The following is a 16,882-nucleotide window of genomic DNA, read 5'->3' as shown; positions in this document are numbered from 1 at the left end:
TAGATTACTCCTGAGTCTATTCCTTTTCACTTTCATCCAATGCCCTCTTGTTCCAAACTTATTTTCAATTGCCTCCTGTGCACTTATGCCTTGAAGGCATTTAAATGTCTCTATAATATCCCCCCTCTCCTGCCTTTGACTCAAGGGCACATCTGTATTTGGACTTTGCCAGTAGGTGTGTACAGGGACAGACTTTGGGTGGAGCTTGCAAATATGCACATATTTATTATTTTTATTTTATTTATTTAGATTTTCCTCAAACCTTTTTTCAGTGGTAGGTCAAGGTGAGTTACATTCAGGTACACTGGGTATTTCCCTGTCCCTGGAGGGCTCATGATCTAAGTTTGTGAAGGAAATGGAGGGTTAAGTGACTTGCCCAAGATCACAAGGAGTAGCAGTGGGATTTGAACCAGCCACCTATGAATGTCAAGACTGGTGCTCAAACTACTAGGCCACACCTCCACCACTCCTAGGCCACTCCTCCACTCCATAGATGATAAAATACACTAATCTACTTGCACAATCCAAACGCGGACATTTACAGCTACTTGAGAGATAGTGTGTTTGCAGCTACAAGATAGGCACAGTTTCAACTGCTTACACTAGCATTTTATAAAGACACTAGTAACAAAGGCCCGATTCAAATCACAATGAAATGGGCGCTAGCAAGGCTCCCCTCTGTCCCTTTGTGTCTCCGTGTGTCGCTGGCCCCCCTGCAGCCTCCGTGCGAATGTGCTGTGACCTTGGCCCTTTTGGCACGCCCCCCAGCGTACGTGACCGTTCCGTTCCCCCCGATGTGTGTGTTGCCAGTGCACCCCCTTCCACCCCCACCGATGTCGTCGCTGCCGGCGCTCCCCCCTCTCCGAAGGCCCCCCACCCCACTGACCTGCCGAAACAGATTTCTGCGTCATGTGAATGCCCCTGCAGTAGGAACCAATAGAGTGTAACGTGTGCTCCGCCCTCGACGTCATCGCGTTTTGACGGTACCTTCTGCAAGGTCAAAAGCTATCAAAGTGTTGTACATTCAGGTACAGCAGGTATTTTTATAACCCTGGAGAGCTCACATTTGGAGTTTGAACCTGAGGCAATGGAGAGTTAAGTGACTTGCCCAATATTACAAGGAGCTGCAATGGAACTTGAACTGTGTTCCCCTGGTTCTCAGCTCATTGCTCTAACCCAGTGGTTCCCAAACCTGATCCTGGAGGCACCCCAGCCTATCAGGTTTTTCAGTATATCCACAATGAATATTCATGAGATAGATTTGCATGCAGTGGAAGCAGTGCATGCAAATCTCTGTCATGAATATTCATTGTGGGTATCTTGAAAACCTGACTGGCTGGGGTGCCTCCAGGATCAGGTTTGGGAATCACTGCTCTAACCATTAGGCTACTCCTTCAATTCTCTCGTTCAGAAACCTACCACCATGCTTTTTCAGTAGCTGGTACAACAGGACAGAATGTGTTGCAAATAGAATTTACTTTAATTTTGGAAGCATCTAAAGAGATTTTTTTTGGCAGGATTTTGAAATGTTTTGAAGTGCTGAAAGGCTTGTACTGACTGATCCTTTGAGGATGTAAGTAATGGATGGGTACAAGTATCAGCTGAGGTGTTGTCAGTAGAGGTAAGGAGAGTTGTTCCTTGAATTAATGGTAGGATGTGCCTAAGTGGTGAGGCTAGAGCAAACAATACGTGTTTTTAATATTGTTAATGTAATAGTTGTATTTAATATACATTATATATGTTTGTATTGTGATCCACCCAGAGCTGTGAATAGTAGAGAGTATAAATGAATAAAAATTATTATTTTTTTAATGCTACACACAATCTATCAGATATTAGTGACAAAGAGGGGCATAATCGAAAGGGACGCCCAAGTTTTACTGAGGACTTCCTTGCAAAACATCCCGATGGAGGGGTGGGGAAACCCGTATTATCGGAACAAGATGGACGTCCATCTTTCGTTTTGATAATACGGTCGGGGACGCCCAAATCTTGAAATTTAGGTCGTCCTTAGAGATGGTCATCCCTAGACTTGGTCGTTTCTGATTTTCAGTGATAATGGAAACCAAGGACGCCCATCTCAGAAACGACCAAATGCAAGCCCTTTGGTCATGGGAGGAGCCAGCATTTGTAGTGCAGTGGTCCCCCTCATATACCAGGACACCAACCGGGCACCCTAGGGGGCACTGCAGTGGACTTCAGAAATTGCTCCCAGGTACATAGCTCCCTTACCTTGTGTGCTGAGCCCCTTAAAACCCACTACCTCCAACTGTACACCACTACCATAGCCCTTACGGGTGAAGGGGGGCACCTAGATGTGGGTACAGTGGGTTTTGGAGAGCTCACATTTACCACCACAAGTGTAACAGGTAGGGGGAGATGGGCCTGGGTCCGCCTGCCTGAAGTGCACTGCACCCACTAAAACTGCTCCAGAGACCTGCATACTGCTGTCATGGACCTGAGTATGACATTTGAGGCTGGCAATCAATATTTTTAAAGATTTTTTTTGAGGGTGGGAAGGGGTAGTGACCAATGGGGGAGTAAGGGGAGATCATCCCCCATTCTCTCCAGTGGTCATGTGGTCATTTTGGGCACCTTTTTGTGCTTTGGTCATAAGAAAAACAGGACCAGGTAAAATCATCCAAGTGCTCATCAGGGACGCCCTTTTTTTCAATTATGGGTCGAGGACGTCCATGTGTTAGGCATGCCCAAGTCCCACCTTTGCTAAGCCTCCGACACGCCCCTGTGAATTTTGGTCATGCCTGCGACGGAAAGCAGTTGGGGACATCAAAATTCGGCTTTTGATTATACCGATTTGGACGACACTGTGAGAAGGACGCCCATCTTCCGATTTGTGTTGAAAGATGGCTGTCCTTCTCTTTTGAAAATGAGCCTGAAAGGGGTCCTTTTACTAAGGTGCACTGAAAAATGGCCTGCGGTAGTGTAGGCGCGGGTTTTGGGTGCATGCAGAATAATTTATCAGTGCACCTGTAAAAAAGGCCTTTTAAAATTTTTGCCGAAAATGAACGTGCGGCAAAATGAAATTGCCGCGTGTCCATTTTGTGTCTGAGACCTTACTGCCAGCCATTGACCTAGCAGTAAAGTCTCATGCAATAACCGGACAGTAATGATCTGCGTGTGGCAAATGCTATTTGGCATGTGTCTAATACGCACGGCCAAAAATAAAAATTATTTTCCAGTTGCGTATATTGGACACGTGGCAAAAATGAAAATACAGCAAGACCCATGTGGTAACTCCATTTTGGCCCCTAGATTAAGATCTCTAGGTTTAAGGCTCTTTCCAAGGATTGAGAGGTATCGCAGGATATAATGATAAAGTAGGAGTGATCCACAGATGCTTTAAAATGCCTCCAAAGCCCCCTAGTGGTAGTCTAGTAGTACTACCCCTAGAAGGTCTAGTTGCCAAATAAAGCTCAGACGGGTGGTGTTAATTGTTTATTGGAGCTAATGAGGGAAGTTCCTGTATACAGAGATGCAGAGCCAGGCAGTTTTTTTATGTTTTTTTTTTTTAATTTGCTGTTTACCTTGCTTCCCCTATCAGGTGGAGGGGTTTCTCTGCTGTTTTCTTAGTTAAACTCACTTAAAGAGACATACATTTGACGTTTCCTGTTGTCTGATATAGATACCTCTGGACCTAAAAGATTCTACAGATGCTTAACTATAGCTCAGCTTGATGCAGTGTCCTTACAATAAAGGAGCACCTGGAGCTTATCCTGACCACTCTATTTTTCTAGCTGGTCAACAGTAGTGCAAATGGTCACCACCCAAGGACAATACAAAGAGAATACATTTATATGTCCTGACCAATCAGTCCTAAGAGACTCCTTGGTACAGGAGGAAGAATGCCTGCCCTTCCTCTTTCTGCTGCACTTACCATTCCAGGTCGGGGTTCAGGGATCGCTCCATTGTATACCTCAGACTTGATCTCCTTCAGCTCTGTTATGGATGACTTCATGAACCTTCCTTTAGCAAAAACCTCTTCTACTGAGGAAACACTGTATGCACACACAGCTGAAACACTGGTTTTACTCCTTAGTGGAGAAATAAAAGGATCAAATTTTATTATACTGGTTTTATTTTTATCTATTTATTTATTTTGCAAACTGGATGAATATGTAAAGAGAAAAAGCCACTTACTGCTCTGAGGTAAAAACTCCATAAATCAAGGGGTCTTCCAGGTCTGGAGACTTCAGAATAAAGACATCGTTAACTATATTGAAAATAGGTTTCTCCCCTGGTATGTGACAGAACAAAGAAGCTTTGAGAAAAGTTGTCCACTTATTCTGTAATATCCATAATCCTCCTTGATCCCCCTAGAAAACAAGAGGCCACAGAGTCAAGCAGAATACTAGCATTAAAAAAAAAAATCAAAACATTCCGAGAGAATTCAGCTGGCAGTGAAAGCAAATGTTAGGAAGGTCTTCCTTGTGTTTGTTTACATGTATAATATGACCCCAGTATTTGGAGAAGTACCCTTTTTCTGAAATAAATTGGGTGCATTGCTGTGGCAGAAGTATCACCAGGGCTTTTTTTGAGGGGGTACTCAGTACTGGCACCTTTTCCATTGTCTGCTAAAATTGACCCATGGACCCCAAGTTTTATTGAAAGAGCTCAGGCTCTATACACCAATTCTGCCTTGTCATAGATTCTGTGACTGGTTACAGGGGGCCTGGCTATTGTGGGTGGGTCCCTCAATGATCACCTCACCCCTGAAGGGTGGCCTAGCATTTGAGTACCGGCACCTTTTTTGCTAGAAAAAAAACACACTGAGTATCACTTATCCAAATCCCTTTGTAATTGTGTAATTGAGGATTTTTCTAGCTGGCTCCCTACAAGGAAAGCCAAGGAGGAAATTTGATGTCAGAAAAGTTATAAGAACAAGTGTTTTAGGAGGGAAAAGTGTTTCTCGCACCTTCCTGCCAAGTTGCCTAGAGAAGCGCAGAGCTCCATAGTCAGTAGGTGCTGTAAACTGGCTAGACCCAGAAAAAGAGTATAGAGAGACTGAAAGTCACATTTCCTACCTTCAAATACCTAAACAGAACTATATTTAGGGCATTTTTTATCAAGCTGCGCTAGCAGGTCCCACATGGCAATGTCAAGGTGAATGGGCTTTATCAGCAATACCGCACTGGGAGGTGCTAACGTGGCTTGATAAAGAGCCCTTAGAAAATTGCTATAATGTGACAGAATTGGCTCCTGGTACTTTGACTTAGCGGCATTGAACATACATGGTCTTTCCGTGTGTTTGCTTTTTATGTTTATGTTTATTCACGTGCAGTTTCATAAGAGCCCTTTTCCATGAAATGCTTAAGTCACAGAAAAAGCTTTATTAAATTATGCTTGATAAGGCAGTGGTTTCCAAACCTGGTCCTGTAGGCACCCCAGCCAGTCAGGTTTTTAGGATATCCACAATGAATATTCATAAGAGAGAACTGCATGCACTGTCTCCACTGCATTCAAATCTCTCTCATGAATATTCATTGTGAATATCTTCAAAACCTTGACTGGCTGGGGTGTCTCCAGGATCAGGTTTGGGAACCACTGTTTTTAAGAGATAGGCTGTTCCTGTCTTCCTGCATCATTCATTACAGCTGCAATAAAAATGCCCACCTACCACAGAATCTAATATTGCAGGTGGAACACATGCCCACAAAGTCTTTGATCTCACCTTGCATGTTAACTCAGTAAAGGGTGTGGCCATTAAAAAATAATTTAGCATGTGAGCACTTACATAAGTACATAAATATTGCCATACTGGGACAGACCGAAGGCCCCTAAAGCCCAGCATCCTGTTTCCAACAGTGGCCAATCCAGGTCACAAGTACCTGTCAAAATCCTAACAGTACAATACATTTTATGCTGCTTATCCTAGAAATAAGCAGTGGATTTTCCCCAAGTCATTTTAATAATGGCTTATGGACTTTTCTTTTATGAAGCTATCCAAACTTTTTTCAAACCCGCTAAGCTAACTGATTTTACTACATTTTCTGGCAACAAATTCCATAGTTTAATTACATGTTGAGTGAAGAAAAATGTTCTCTGATTCATTTTAAATGTACTACTTTGTATCTTCATTGTGTGCCCCATAGTCCTAGTATTTTTGGAAAGAGTAAAAAAGTGATTTACATCTACCTGTTCCATTCCACACATTATTTTATGGACCTCTATTATATCTCCCCTCAGCTGTCTTTTCTCCAAGCTGAAGAGTCCTAGCCGCTTTAGCTTTTCCTCAAAGGGAAATCGTCCCATTCCTTTTATCATTTTTCATTGTCCTTCTCTGTGCCTTTTTTAATTCCACTATATCTTTTTTTGAGATGCGGTGACCAGAAATGCACACAATATTGGAGGTGCGGTCGCACCATGGAGCAAAACAAAGACATTATAACGTCCTCATTTTTGCCACATGAATTTTGTAGGTGATAGGGGCTCACCTGTCGTTTCTTCCTCTATAACATCACCAAAATTCGCCCTTTCCTTTCTGACCAACCAGAACCCTCATCCACACTCTTATCACCTCCCGCTTAGACTACTGCAACTTGCTTCTCACAGGTCTCCCACTGAGCCATCTCTCTCCTCTTCAATCTGTTCAAAATTCTGCTGCATGACTAATATTCGGCCAGTGTCGTTATGCTCATATTAGCCCTCTCCTCAAGTCACTTCATTGGCTCCCTATCCGTTTCCGCATTCAGTTCAAACTCCTCTTACTGACTTACAAATGCATTCACTCTGCAGCTGCTCAGTACCTCTCAACTCTCATCTCTCCCTACACTCCTCCCCGGGAACTCCGCTCACTGGGCAAATCTCTCTTATCTGCACCCTTCTCCTCCACTGTTAACTCCAGACTCCGTTCCTTCTATCGTGCTGCACCGTATGCCTGGAATAAACTTCCTGAGCCGGTATGCCAAGCTTCATGTCTGGCCATCTTCAAATCTAGGCTAAAAACCCACCTCTTCGATGTTGCTTTTAACTCCTAAACCTAAACCTTCAACTGTCCCCTATCCCTAATATGTCCTGTCTGTCCTAACCCTTATCCCTTACTTGTCCTGTCTGTCTGTCATAATTAGATTGTAAGCTCTATTGAGCAGGGACTGTCTCTTCATATTCAAGTGTGAAGCGCTGCGTACGTCCGGTAGCGCTATAGAAATGATAAGTAGTAGTAGTAGTACATGTTAATACTGCACTAGTCAGTTAGTGTGCAGTAATGTAGATGTGTTAATTGATTAGCGCAGAAACTCCCTCTGTTCACCCCCCCAGACACACCCTTTCTGTGCTAAAATATTAAATATTTTTCAGTGCACAGATTCCAAAATTACCACAGGACACCTGAGCGCACCCCATGATAAGCCAAATTAAGCTGCTGTAAGCACACAATAACGCTTACTGCAGCTTAGTAAAAGTACCCCATAGTAACATAGTAAATGTTGGCAGATAAAGACCTGCACAATCCAATCCAAGTGATTTATCTACCTCATAAAACAGGGAATGCCAGGAGTCAAGCTTAAAAATCGGAGCTAACCATGCTTTCTGTGAATCCACCAAAGATGAAGGCAAAATGGGGGTGCACTGATACCAATGGTAGATCCACTGATCCATGCGCATTACAAATTAGTAAGCAGTTCACATGCATCAGAACTAAATTACTTCTTATGGACACTTTTTCAAAGTGATGTTTAGCAGCAGGCAGAACGTGGAAGAGGGGGAAACCCCCCCCAAATTTTTTCAATGGTTTATCAAAGAAGGCTTTTTACAAGCGGAAAAGAATTTTAGACATTCCTTACCTTGCACACTCTGGCTACTCTTGGAACCATCACTTCCCCAAAATAATTAAACTCCAAGGAGATCTCAGTGAAGAAAAAATACACTTTGTCATCATCTCCATTGGGGCTATTTTGTCTGGCTCTTATCACATCAGCAGCTACAAAATGGGGCTCTGTGTACCAAGAGAAACAAGGAGTTGTAACACAGATACAGTTGAATCAAAAAGTTCTGAGAGAAGAGGACACTTCTCTGGGTAAGTGAACATTACTTTGCTCTATGCTTTGGTCATTTGAAGATTGGGCTAAAAGGGAAATTGATGGTTCATTGAATTAAATACAGCAAACTTTATTTATTAGCTAGTTTTCAAGTTTAAAACTATGGAGAAAAGGACTTTACACTATGGACTTTTCTGCCAGAGGTAGAAACTTAACTGTCACAGCCTACAATATTAACAGATAGCCTCTAGAAGGCATAGCAGGGCCTAGTTCAGTGTTCATTCCCGCCCACCCCTAGCACATCTCTTCATTTATAGTCTTAATTTATAGACAGTTATTCTAATTAAGATAACAGGAGGGGAATTTTTTATAGCAGATTTTTAATTACATTCCATTACTTGCTGAGAAGCAAACACTAAATAAAGCATACAATATACCATTTAATCTTAAGGCGCTTAATATCCCTAGTTTGAATTAAACAACTAAATAATACTAAGATACAGACAGCAATCCAGCAAGAAGAAGGGTGCTATCTAGTCTTTTACTTTGAGTGTCACATGTATGATTATTTCCCAGTTGGCAGGAGGTTATATGTCTGTGCTCAATGCAAAGAGCTCCTAGCTCTCAGAGAATGAGTACGTTCTTTTGAGGCTTGAGTAGGAGACTTGGAGGAGCTGAGGGAGACAGACAGATACATAGAGAAGACTTACAGGGATGTTGTAGAGAAGTCCCACCTCCAGTCAGGAAGCCCCTGTGCTGCCTTGGAGGGGAGAGGTCTCTGAAGTTGGAAACAATCCTGTAGGCAGGAGTTGTCCACTAGGGGATGCAATATCCTCTTGCACCGAGGATGTATCTCCAGGGGCCTCCCCCAGGAGGGAAGGGTTAGGACAGCTGTTGTAGTTGGGGATTTGATCATTAGGCATGTAGACAGCTGGGTGGATGGTGGCCGTGAGGATCGCCTGGTCACTGACTACCTGGTGCAAAGGTGGTGGACCTCACACATCACCTAGATAGAATTTTAGATAATGCCTGAGAGGAGCCAGCTGTCTTGGTACATTTGGGTACCAATGACATAGGAAAATGTGGGAGGGATGTTCTGGAAGCCAAATTTAGGCTATTAGGTAGAAATCTGAAATGCAGATCCTCCAGGGTTGCATTTTCGGAAATGCTTCCAGTTCCATGTGCAGGACCCAAGAGGTTGAGACATTGGTGCAGGGATGTGAGGATTTAGATTTGTTAGGAACTGGGCAACATTCTGGGAATGGGAGAGCACATTCCAAAAGTACAGTTTACCATCTTCTGAAGTCTCCTCGTTTGTTCCTGGTTAGCCTGGTCTATATCCCACTCCTTTTATTTCTCTCTCATATAAATATTTCTATCATATCCCCTCTCTCTGCAGCATTCCAGTCATCATATTAGTCTGGGGGGGACGGGGACAAAACAAAATCTAGCCCCCTAATATTTAAACATTGCAGTCAGCGGTGGATTCAAAACACCAACCTCATAAATCTATACCTGTATATTCAGTTGCCAACACTTGGATACTGGAGCTGAATACCTGGTACAGAGTGGCTTCTGGAAGTTATTCAGGTAGCACCGATATTAGGTACTAGTACCTAGATAACTATCCAGTCAAATTAGGACAGCTGTTGTAGCTAATCTCCTGGACTGCCTCAGCACTACCCAGACAGTGCCAAGGAGTTTAGATATGATTTTTAGTGGCTTATCTGAGTATGGCCCTTTGAGAAGTGTTTGTCTGTGGAGAGCATCAAAATCAAGCCTTGCACTGGACACCATTTATTATTATTATTATTTTGTTACATTTGTATCCTACATTTTGCCACCTATTTGCAGGCTCAATGTGGCTTACATTGTACTGTAAAGGCGTTCGCCAGTTCCGGTATGAACAAATAAAAAGTGATATTGTGGTAGAATAAGGTTCATGTGTAACAGACACATTAGGGAATCATGGAGAGGAAGAGTTATTTTATGTCCATTACGAGCTTTGGTTTCATTGTGTTGCAGGGTTCAGGCATTTAAGTTGGATCGGTAGGGTATGCCTTTTTGAACAGGTTAGTTTTTAGTGATTTCTGGAAGTTTAGGTGGTCATACGTTGTGTTCACGGCTTTTGGTAGTGTGGTCCATAGTTGTGTGCTTTTGTAGGAAAAGCTGGATGCTTAAGTTGATTTGTATTTGAGTCCTTTGCAGCTTGGGTAGTGGAGATTTAGGTATGTTCGTGTTGTTCCTGTTGTGTTTCTGGTTGGTAGGTCTATGAGGTTTGTCATGTATCCCGGGGCTTCGCCGTAGATAATTTTATGAACCACAGTGCAGATTTTGAAAGCAATACGTTCTTTGATTGGGAGCCAATGCAGTTTTTCTCAGAGGGGTTTGGCGCTTTCGAATCACGTTTTTCCAAATATAAGCCTTGTTGCTGTGTTTTGAGCGTTCTGAAGTTTCTTTATGATTTGCTCTTTGCAATCCGCGTAGATTTCATTGCAGTAGTCAGCATGGCTTAGTACAATTGATTGTATTAAGTTGCGAAAAGTGCAATATCTGCCTGATTTCCAAAAGCTTTATGTTCAAAATAGTAAAACTCAAAGCAGCTAAATACAGCCTGAGGGAATAAGCAAATGCAAAATAAGAGAAACAAAGTGGGGCCTTGAGTCTCCCTGTTATGCTTTTCTAAACTTTTTGTAAAAATGCAGATTTCTGCCACACAGTTCTCATTTTCTTTTGGTACTCCTCAGCCCTGTAAATCCAGTGCAAATAAATTGGCAGAACATTGAACATAAGAAAGGCCATGCTGAGTGAGACCAAGGGCCATTGAGTCTGCATTTTGTCTCCGATTATTTGGCTAACAATCACAACACAAACAAGAACAATCAACCTATACCACGAGAGGCAAAATAGACCCACTAATATTCTGGCAACAACTCTATGACGAAGAATGGATAACTCCAACAGACTCACCACAATTCCTTCATGAATGCAGAACCATATTAGACAACATAGCACCACTCCAAACCAGAACTTCACATAGAAAAAAATCAATACCGTGGTTTAACAAAGAGTTAAAAAACCTAAAAACGCAAGTCAGAAGACTAGAACGAGCTTGGAATAAGAAAAAAGACAACCTTGCACTCAACGAATGGAAACAACTACATAGAAAATACAAATATACCATCAGACAGACCAAAAGAGCATACTACAAAACCAAAATTGGACCAGGTTATAAGGATACACATAAACTTTTCCAACTCGTAAATAATCTACTAAACACTACACCAGTTACTTCTAATAACAATGACACCCCATCAGCAAACAGTCTTGCAAATTACTTCAAAGAGAAAATCATAAAGCTACAAAATATGATACCCAACAATACAATTGATTATGCAAACCTCCTTGTCTGTTTAGACCCAATACATGGATAATATCCAGCAGATCGATTATGGATCAACTTCAACCCATTATCGACCAAAAACATCTCTCAACTACTCAAAGATACGCCAAATCGCAATGCAAACTTGACAGCTGTCCTAGTACTCTTATAAGATGTGCCCCTCAACAATTCATAATGGACCTAACGCGATACCTAAACTTCATGCTACAAAATGGTCTTTTTCCAAAGGATAAAGGAAATATACTACTCACTCCTTTACCAAAAAACACAAAGAAAAGTACAAATGACTTAACCAACTATCGCCCAGTAGCATCTATCCCGCTAATAACCAAAGTTATGGAAGGCTTAGTGACGAAACAACTTACTAACCACCTAAATAAACATTCAATCTTACATGAAGCTCAATCAGGATTTCGATTGAATTACAGCACTGAAACAGTACTAATCACACTAATGAACAAATTTAAACAAACAATTGCAACCGGGAATAACATACTTCTCCTACAATTTGATATGTCCAGTGCCTCCGACATGGTCAACCATGGAATATTACTACACATCCTGGAATACTTCGGAGTTGGAGGTAATGTTATTAACTGGTTTAGAGGTTTCCTAACAACAAGATCATACCAAGTAACAACTAACGCAGAGACATCAGCTCCATGGCTACCTGAATGCGGTGTTCCCCAAGGATCCCCTCTATCACCAACACTATTTAACCTAATGATGACACCCCTAGCCAAGCTATTAGACAATCAAAAGCTCAACCCATACATATATGCAGACGATGTTATGATCTACATTCCATTCAAACATGAACTAAAGGAAATCACCAACGAAATCAACCAAAGCTTCCAAATCATGCACTCCTGGGCGGACGCATTTCAACTAAAACTCAACGCTGAAAAAACACAATGCCTCATAATAACCTCACAACACAATACAAATAAATTCACTACCATAACCACCCCAAACTTTTCTCTCCCTGTTTCAAACAACTTGAAAATTCTAGGAGTCACCATTGATCAAAACCTCAAACTCGAAACTCACGTGAAAAACACAACTAAGAAATTGTTCCACTCCATGTGGAAGCTCAAAAGAGTAAAACCTTACTTCCCAAGGGCTATTTTTCGGAACCTGGTACAGTCAATGGTACTAAGCCACCTGGACTATTGCAACTCACTTTACGCCGGCTGCAAAGAACAAACCATCAAAAAACTTCAAACAGCCCAAAATACCGCAGCCAGACTCATATTTGGGAAAACAAAATATGAAAGTGCAAAACCCCTAAGAAAGAATTTACACTGGCTACCACTTAAATAATATACCACATTCAAGATTTGCACAATTGTTCATAAAATCATTTACGGAGATGCCCCGACCTACATGCTAGACCTCATTGACCTACCACCAAGAAATGCTAAGAAATCATCCCACACCTATCTCAACCTACACTTCCCCAGCTGCACAGGTCTAAAATACAAATTAACTCACTCGACCAGCTTCTCCTACTTGAGCACGCAGCTATGGAATTCACTCCCAATTCACCTGAGAAAGATCAACGAATTAACTAACTTCCGCAAAGCCTTGAAGACTTACCTCTTTAACAAAGTCTACCACGAGAACCCTTAACTAGCTATAATACAACACCTATCCAACTATAATATAACACCTTTAGAACTTTACTCAGAATATACTTTCCTACTAATGCTTGAACAAATCCTTTTGCCTTCTTTAACTTCTTGTAACACCAATTGTATGATGTAACCTGACATGGCTATGCCATGACAGTGCTCTGTAAGCCACATTGAGCCTGCAAATAGGTGGGAAAATGTGGGATACAAGTGCAATAAATAAAATAAATAAATGGACTTTTCCTTCATGAACTTGTCGAAACCTCTTTTAAACCCTACTATGTTTGGCCATATCCTCTGGCAACAAATTCCACACCTTAATTACACATTGCATGAAAAAATAGTTTCTAGAATTTGTTTTCAGTGATTAGTTGTTTGAAAGGTTGGACAAATATCCCCTATTTAATAGGGGTGTGCAGGTGAAAAATGTTCATTTTGCTTGGTTTCCTCTATTGTTTATGGGATTTTTCTTTATCTCGGAGGCAATATCCTCAATAATGCGTACTATTATTCAGTAGAGCAACTAATTATTAATAGTGTATCTATTGATCAATAGTGTGCATTAGTGAGGAATAGTGAGCACTATTTGATGACAGGAAAAATAAATGCAATTTCAGGGTTTTTTTTCCTATCATTTTGGTTAAAAATGACAAAAAAGGACACAGGAAATGTTGTTGACAAGTTCCCATGTCAATTGAAGCGAATGCAAATCCCTACTACTTAACTATTCCACTCCACTCCTTATTTCATAAGGGGCCCTTTTACTAAGCTGCGTAGGCGCCTAAGCACATCCTACGCAGGTCAATTTTGAACTTCTGCCAGGCTACCGTGGCGATAATTTCATTTTTTATGTACGTCCACTAAGTGTGATGGCGCAAACCGGGCAGTAATCAGAATTGTAAGTGCATAGACCATTACCACCTGGTTAACACGTGAGACCTTACCTCTAGGTCAGTGGGTGGCGGTAAGGTCTCAGGCCCAAAATGGATGCGCGCCAATTTTTATTTTGCCGCACGTCCATTTTTGGCCCCAAAAAGGCCTTTTTTGCAGGTGCGTTGAAAAATGAACCTGAGCTTGTTCAATACATGCATCTACACCAGTGCAGGCCACTTTTCGGCACACCTTAGTAAAAGGACCACTAAGTTTCTAAACCTTTTTTTGGCCATGACCTCATTATTGCAGCCACAGAAAGCATGTGACTCCATGAACACTTTGCTCAAGTTGAAACCTCAAACGTGTTTTCTGACCCCATCTGGTGTCAGGACCCACAGTTTGTGAAGTTCTGTGCTATGACATCCTCTCTCAGTCGTATTTTCTTAAGCTGAAGAGCATTAACATGCCTGGCTTTTCATCATAAGGGGGTATTCCATCTCTTTCATTATTTTTGTCACCTTTCTCTGAACCTTTTCCAGTTCTGCTATATCATGCACACAGCGTTACACCGGTAACCTATACAAAGGCATAATGATCAGTTTTGTTTTCTCTCTCTCTAACATTATTTTGGATTCTTTTTGGCAGCAGTGGCATACTGGGCTGAAAATGTCAATGTATTGTCCATATATTGTTCTTAAGTCGTAACTCAGAATCAGCATTTTGTAGCTATATTTGAGATTAATTTTCCTTATATGTATCACTTTGCACTTATCCACATTGGTTTTTTCTGCCATCTAGATTCCTAATTCTCTAGTCTCACAAGATCCTTCTGCCCATCTTCACAATCCTATGCCATTTTAAACATTTTCAATAATTTTGTGTTATTCACAAATTTGATCACCTCACTGATTATTTTTTTAAATATTTTAAACAGCACAGGTCTCAGTACAGACCTTTGAGGTGCTCACTACTGATGACTGTCACCCCTAGACTATCTCCCTGGTTCCTGTTTTTATCTACCCCTCTCTAGACCCCCGCAGGACCCTTCCCCACGGAGGTGTACAGAGGGCTTGTTCTTCTAAGATCTTTTTAACCGCCTCCCTGAATTCCAGTGACACCCCTTCCCATGGGTATCGGCGCTGGGGAGGCATCAGAAGGCGCAGTTCAAATCTAATTCCCATGACCACAGCTTTCTGTCTACTTGGATCTAAGTGAATCTTTGGCCATTTATGTTCCCACATAAAATCTATAAAACTGTTTCAGTGAGAAATCTTACTTATGTGTGTGTGTTATTTTGTGAAACAGATGGAAGATAGAGAATAAATTGAAATAAAGACAGGAATAGTTTAGTTACAGAAATAGTCTTTTTATTCTTACCGAAATCAGGCTTTAATCTGGTACATTCAGTGGACAGATTCTGGGTCCAACCGGCCAGAGCCCTGCTCCCTAGGATGCGTTGGGGATTCGATTCCAACGAGGGCTCTGATGCACCCTCCTTATATACAATCTGGTCCCCATACAAGTCTACAGAAAGGGACTTTTTTTTCTAATCTTGCTTCATCTCTGAGTCACACTTGACCGCAGATCAGGTGCCCACCTGCCCCTCCTCTCAAAGATTGCTTAATAGTGCCAATTTCGACACTTTTAAAACTTCTTGCTTAATCCCAAGAGAGAGATCTGTGTCTTCATATCTTGTGATATTGGGAGCCATTTTATAAAGACAATCTCCATCTTAAGAACCAAGCTTTTTACCATTTTTGCCATTAATTTCCTCATCTTAAGTGTTACACTCAATTTGAAAGTTGTACCAGGTTTCATTAAGACTCACCAAGCAGTCCTGCTCTTGCAGGCTCTCTGCTATAAGGCCATCAGCTGGTTATCAGGCCTAGTCAGTGCTTTTCAGCTGTTTTAAGCTGTGTAGCTTGGCCCACCACCATTCCAGTGGATGAGTCTCAAGCTAGAACACATATTAACATTCCTTACCATCAAACTATAGATTACAGGTTTACTGTCAGTGCAGTTTCTTGTAATATCTTGTTCTAATATGTTGCTAGTAGTATTTTGTAATGAACGCGACAGCATACTAATAACAATGTTTATTTTATATTTGTTGTTTTTTAACATCTTTTTTGCATTAACACGACTTTTTCAATTAAGGTTTTACCTATGCATTTTTTCATTCTTTTTCAATTATAAATGTACATGTTGATGCATTCATTTATATGTGGTTACAACAATAATATACATATTTTTTTAATTTAATTTTTTGATTCAGTTGTACATGGTACTTTATTTTACATGTTTTTAATTATATTGTATACTTTTGAATAGCATTATAGATGTTTATTTGTTTTATGTTTTTCATTCATAGAGTTTATTATTTGACCCCTGATGTAGGTGCTCGCACGTGCCGAAACATGGCCCGTTTCGAGTTCTTTTTTGATTTGCCCTAAATAAAGACTGTTGGATTATATCTCCAGTGGTGGATTTGTCTTTGGTCAGCCTGTACTTTTGCCTGCTGTCTACTTATGCAGTGAAAATGTAGCTGCATTGCTCCAATGTGGACCTTAGGAGAGTACAAACTGATGAAAAGAATTACATATTTTAAGAGGAAAATTATTATAAAGTTTGTACAACTGCAAAATTTGGAAGTTTTTTTAAAAAATAACTTGAATATACATTGTTCCTAGTATGTCCCAGAGTTCCAATGGGCCAAACCTCTGCATGACAATGGTCTAAAGCAGTGAGATGCACAACAACAGAACGACTTGTTGCTCTGTATGGAAATGGAAAAAGAAGGGTTCATTTGTGTTTCAGGAAAAGAAAAATTAACGAGATTGAAACACCTCACAAGATGTAAAGCAATACACCCAGGGATGTCATGGGATTTTGTGGCGCACTGGGTGGGGTAGGGTGAAGCAGAGGGCTGCAGTGTCCCTCTTCTAATGACATAGGAAGGCAGGAGTGCCCTGCTGCTG

General features: G+C 41.2%; 1 protein-coding gene across 1 annotated transcript in view; it reads right to left on the bottom strand.

Moving 5' to 3' along the window:
* LOC115461907 (semaphorin-4D-like) overlaps window positions 1-16,882 on the bottom strand; it is a 60,848-nt gene that overhangs the window by 19,208 nt on the left and 24,758 nt on the right. The window contains exons 7-9 of the mRNA XM_030191964.1: window positions 7,800-7,951; window positions 4,159-4,334; window positions 3,896-4,052 (exon numbers count right to left, since the gene is read on the bottom strand). Of these exons, the coding sequence (XP_030047824.1) occupies window positions 3,896-4,052; window positions 4,159-4,334; window positions 7,800-7,951 (485 nt within the window). The remainder of the gene's footprint in view (window positions 1-3,895; window positions 4,053-4,158; window positions 4,335-7,799; window positions 7,952-16,882) is intronic.

Source organism: Microcaecilia unicolor, chromosome 2 (genome assembly GCF_901765095.1).
Source record: "Microcaecilia unicolor chromosome 2, aMicUni1.1, whole genome shotgun sequence".
NCBI lineage: Eukaryota > Metazoa > Chordata > Amphibia > Gymnophiona > Siphonopidae > Microcaecilia > Microcaecilia unicolor.
The sequence above is the reverse complement of the archived record's forward strand: the minus strand, read 5'-3'. Positions and strand labels throughout refer to the sequence as shown.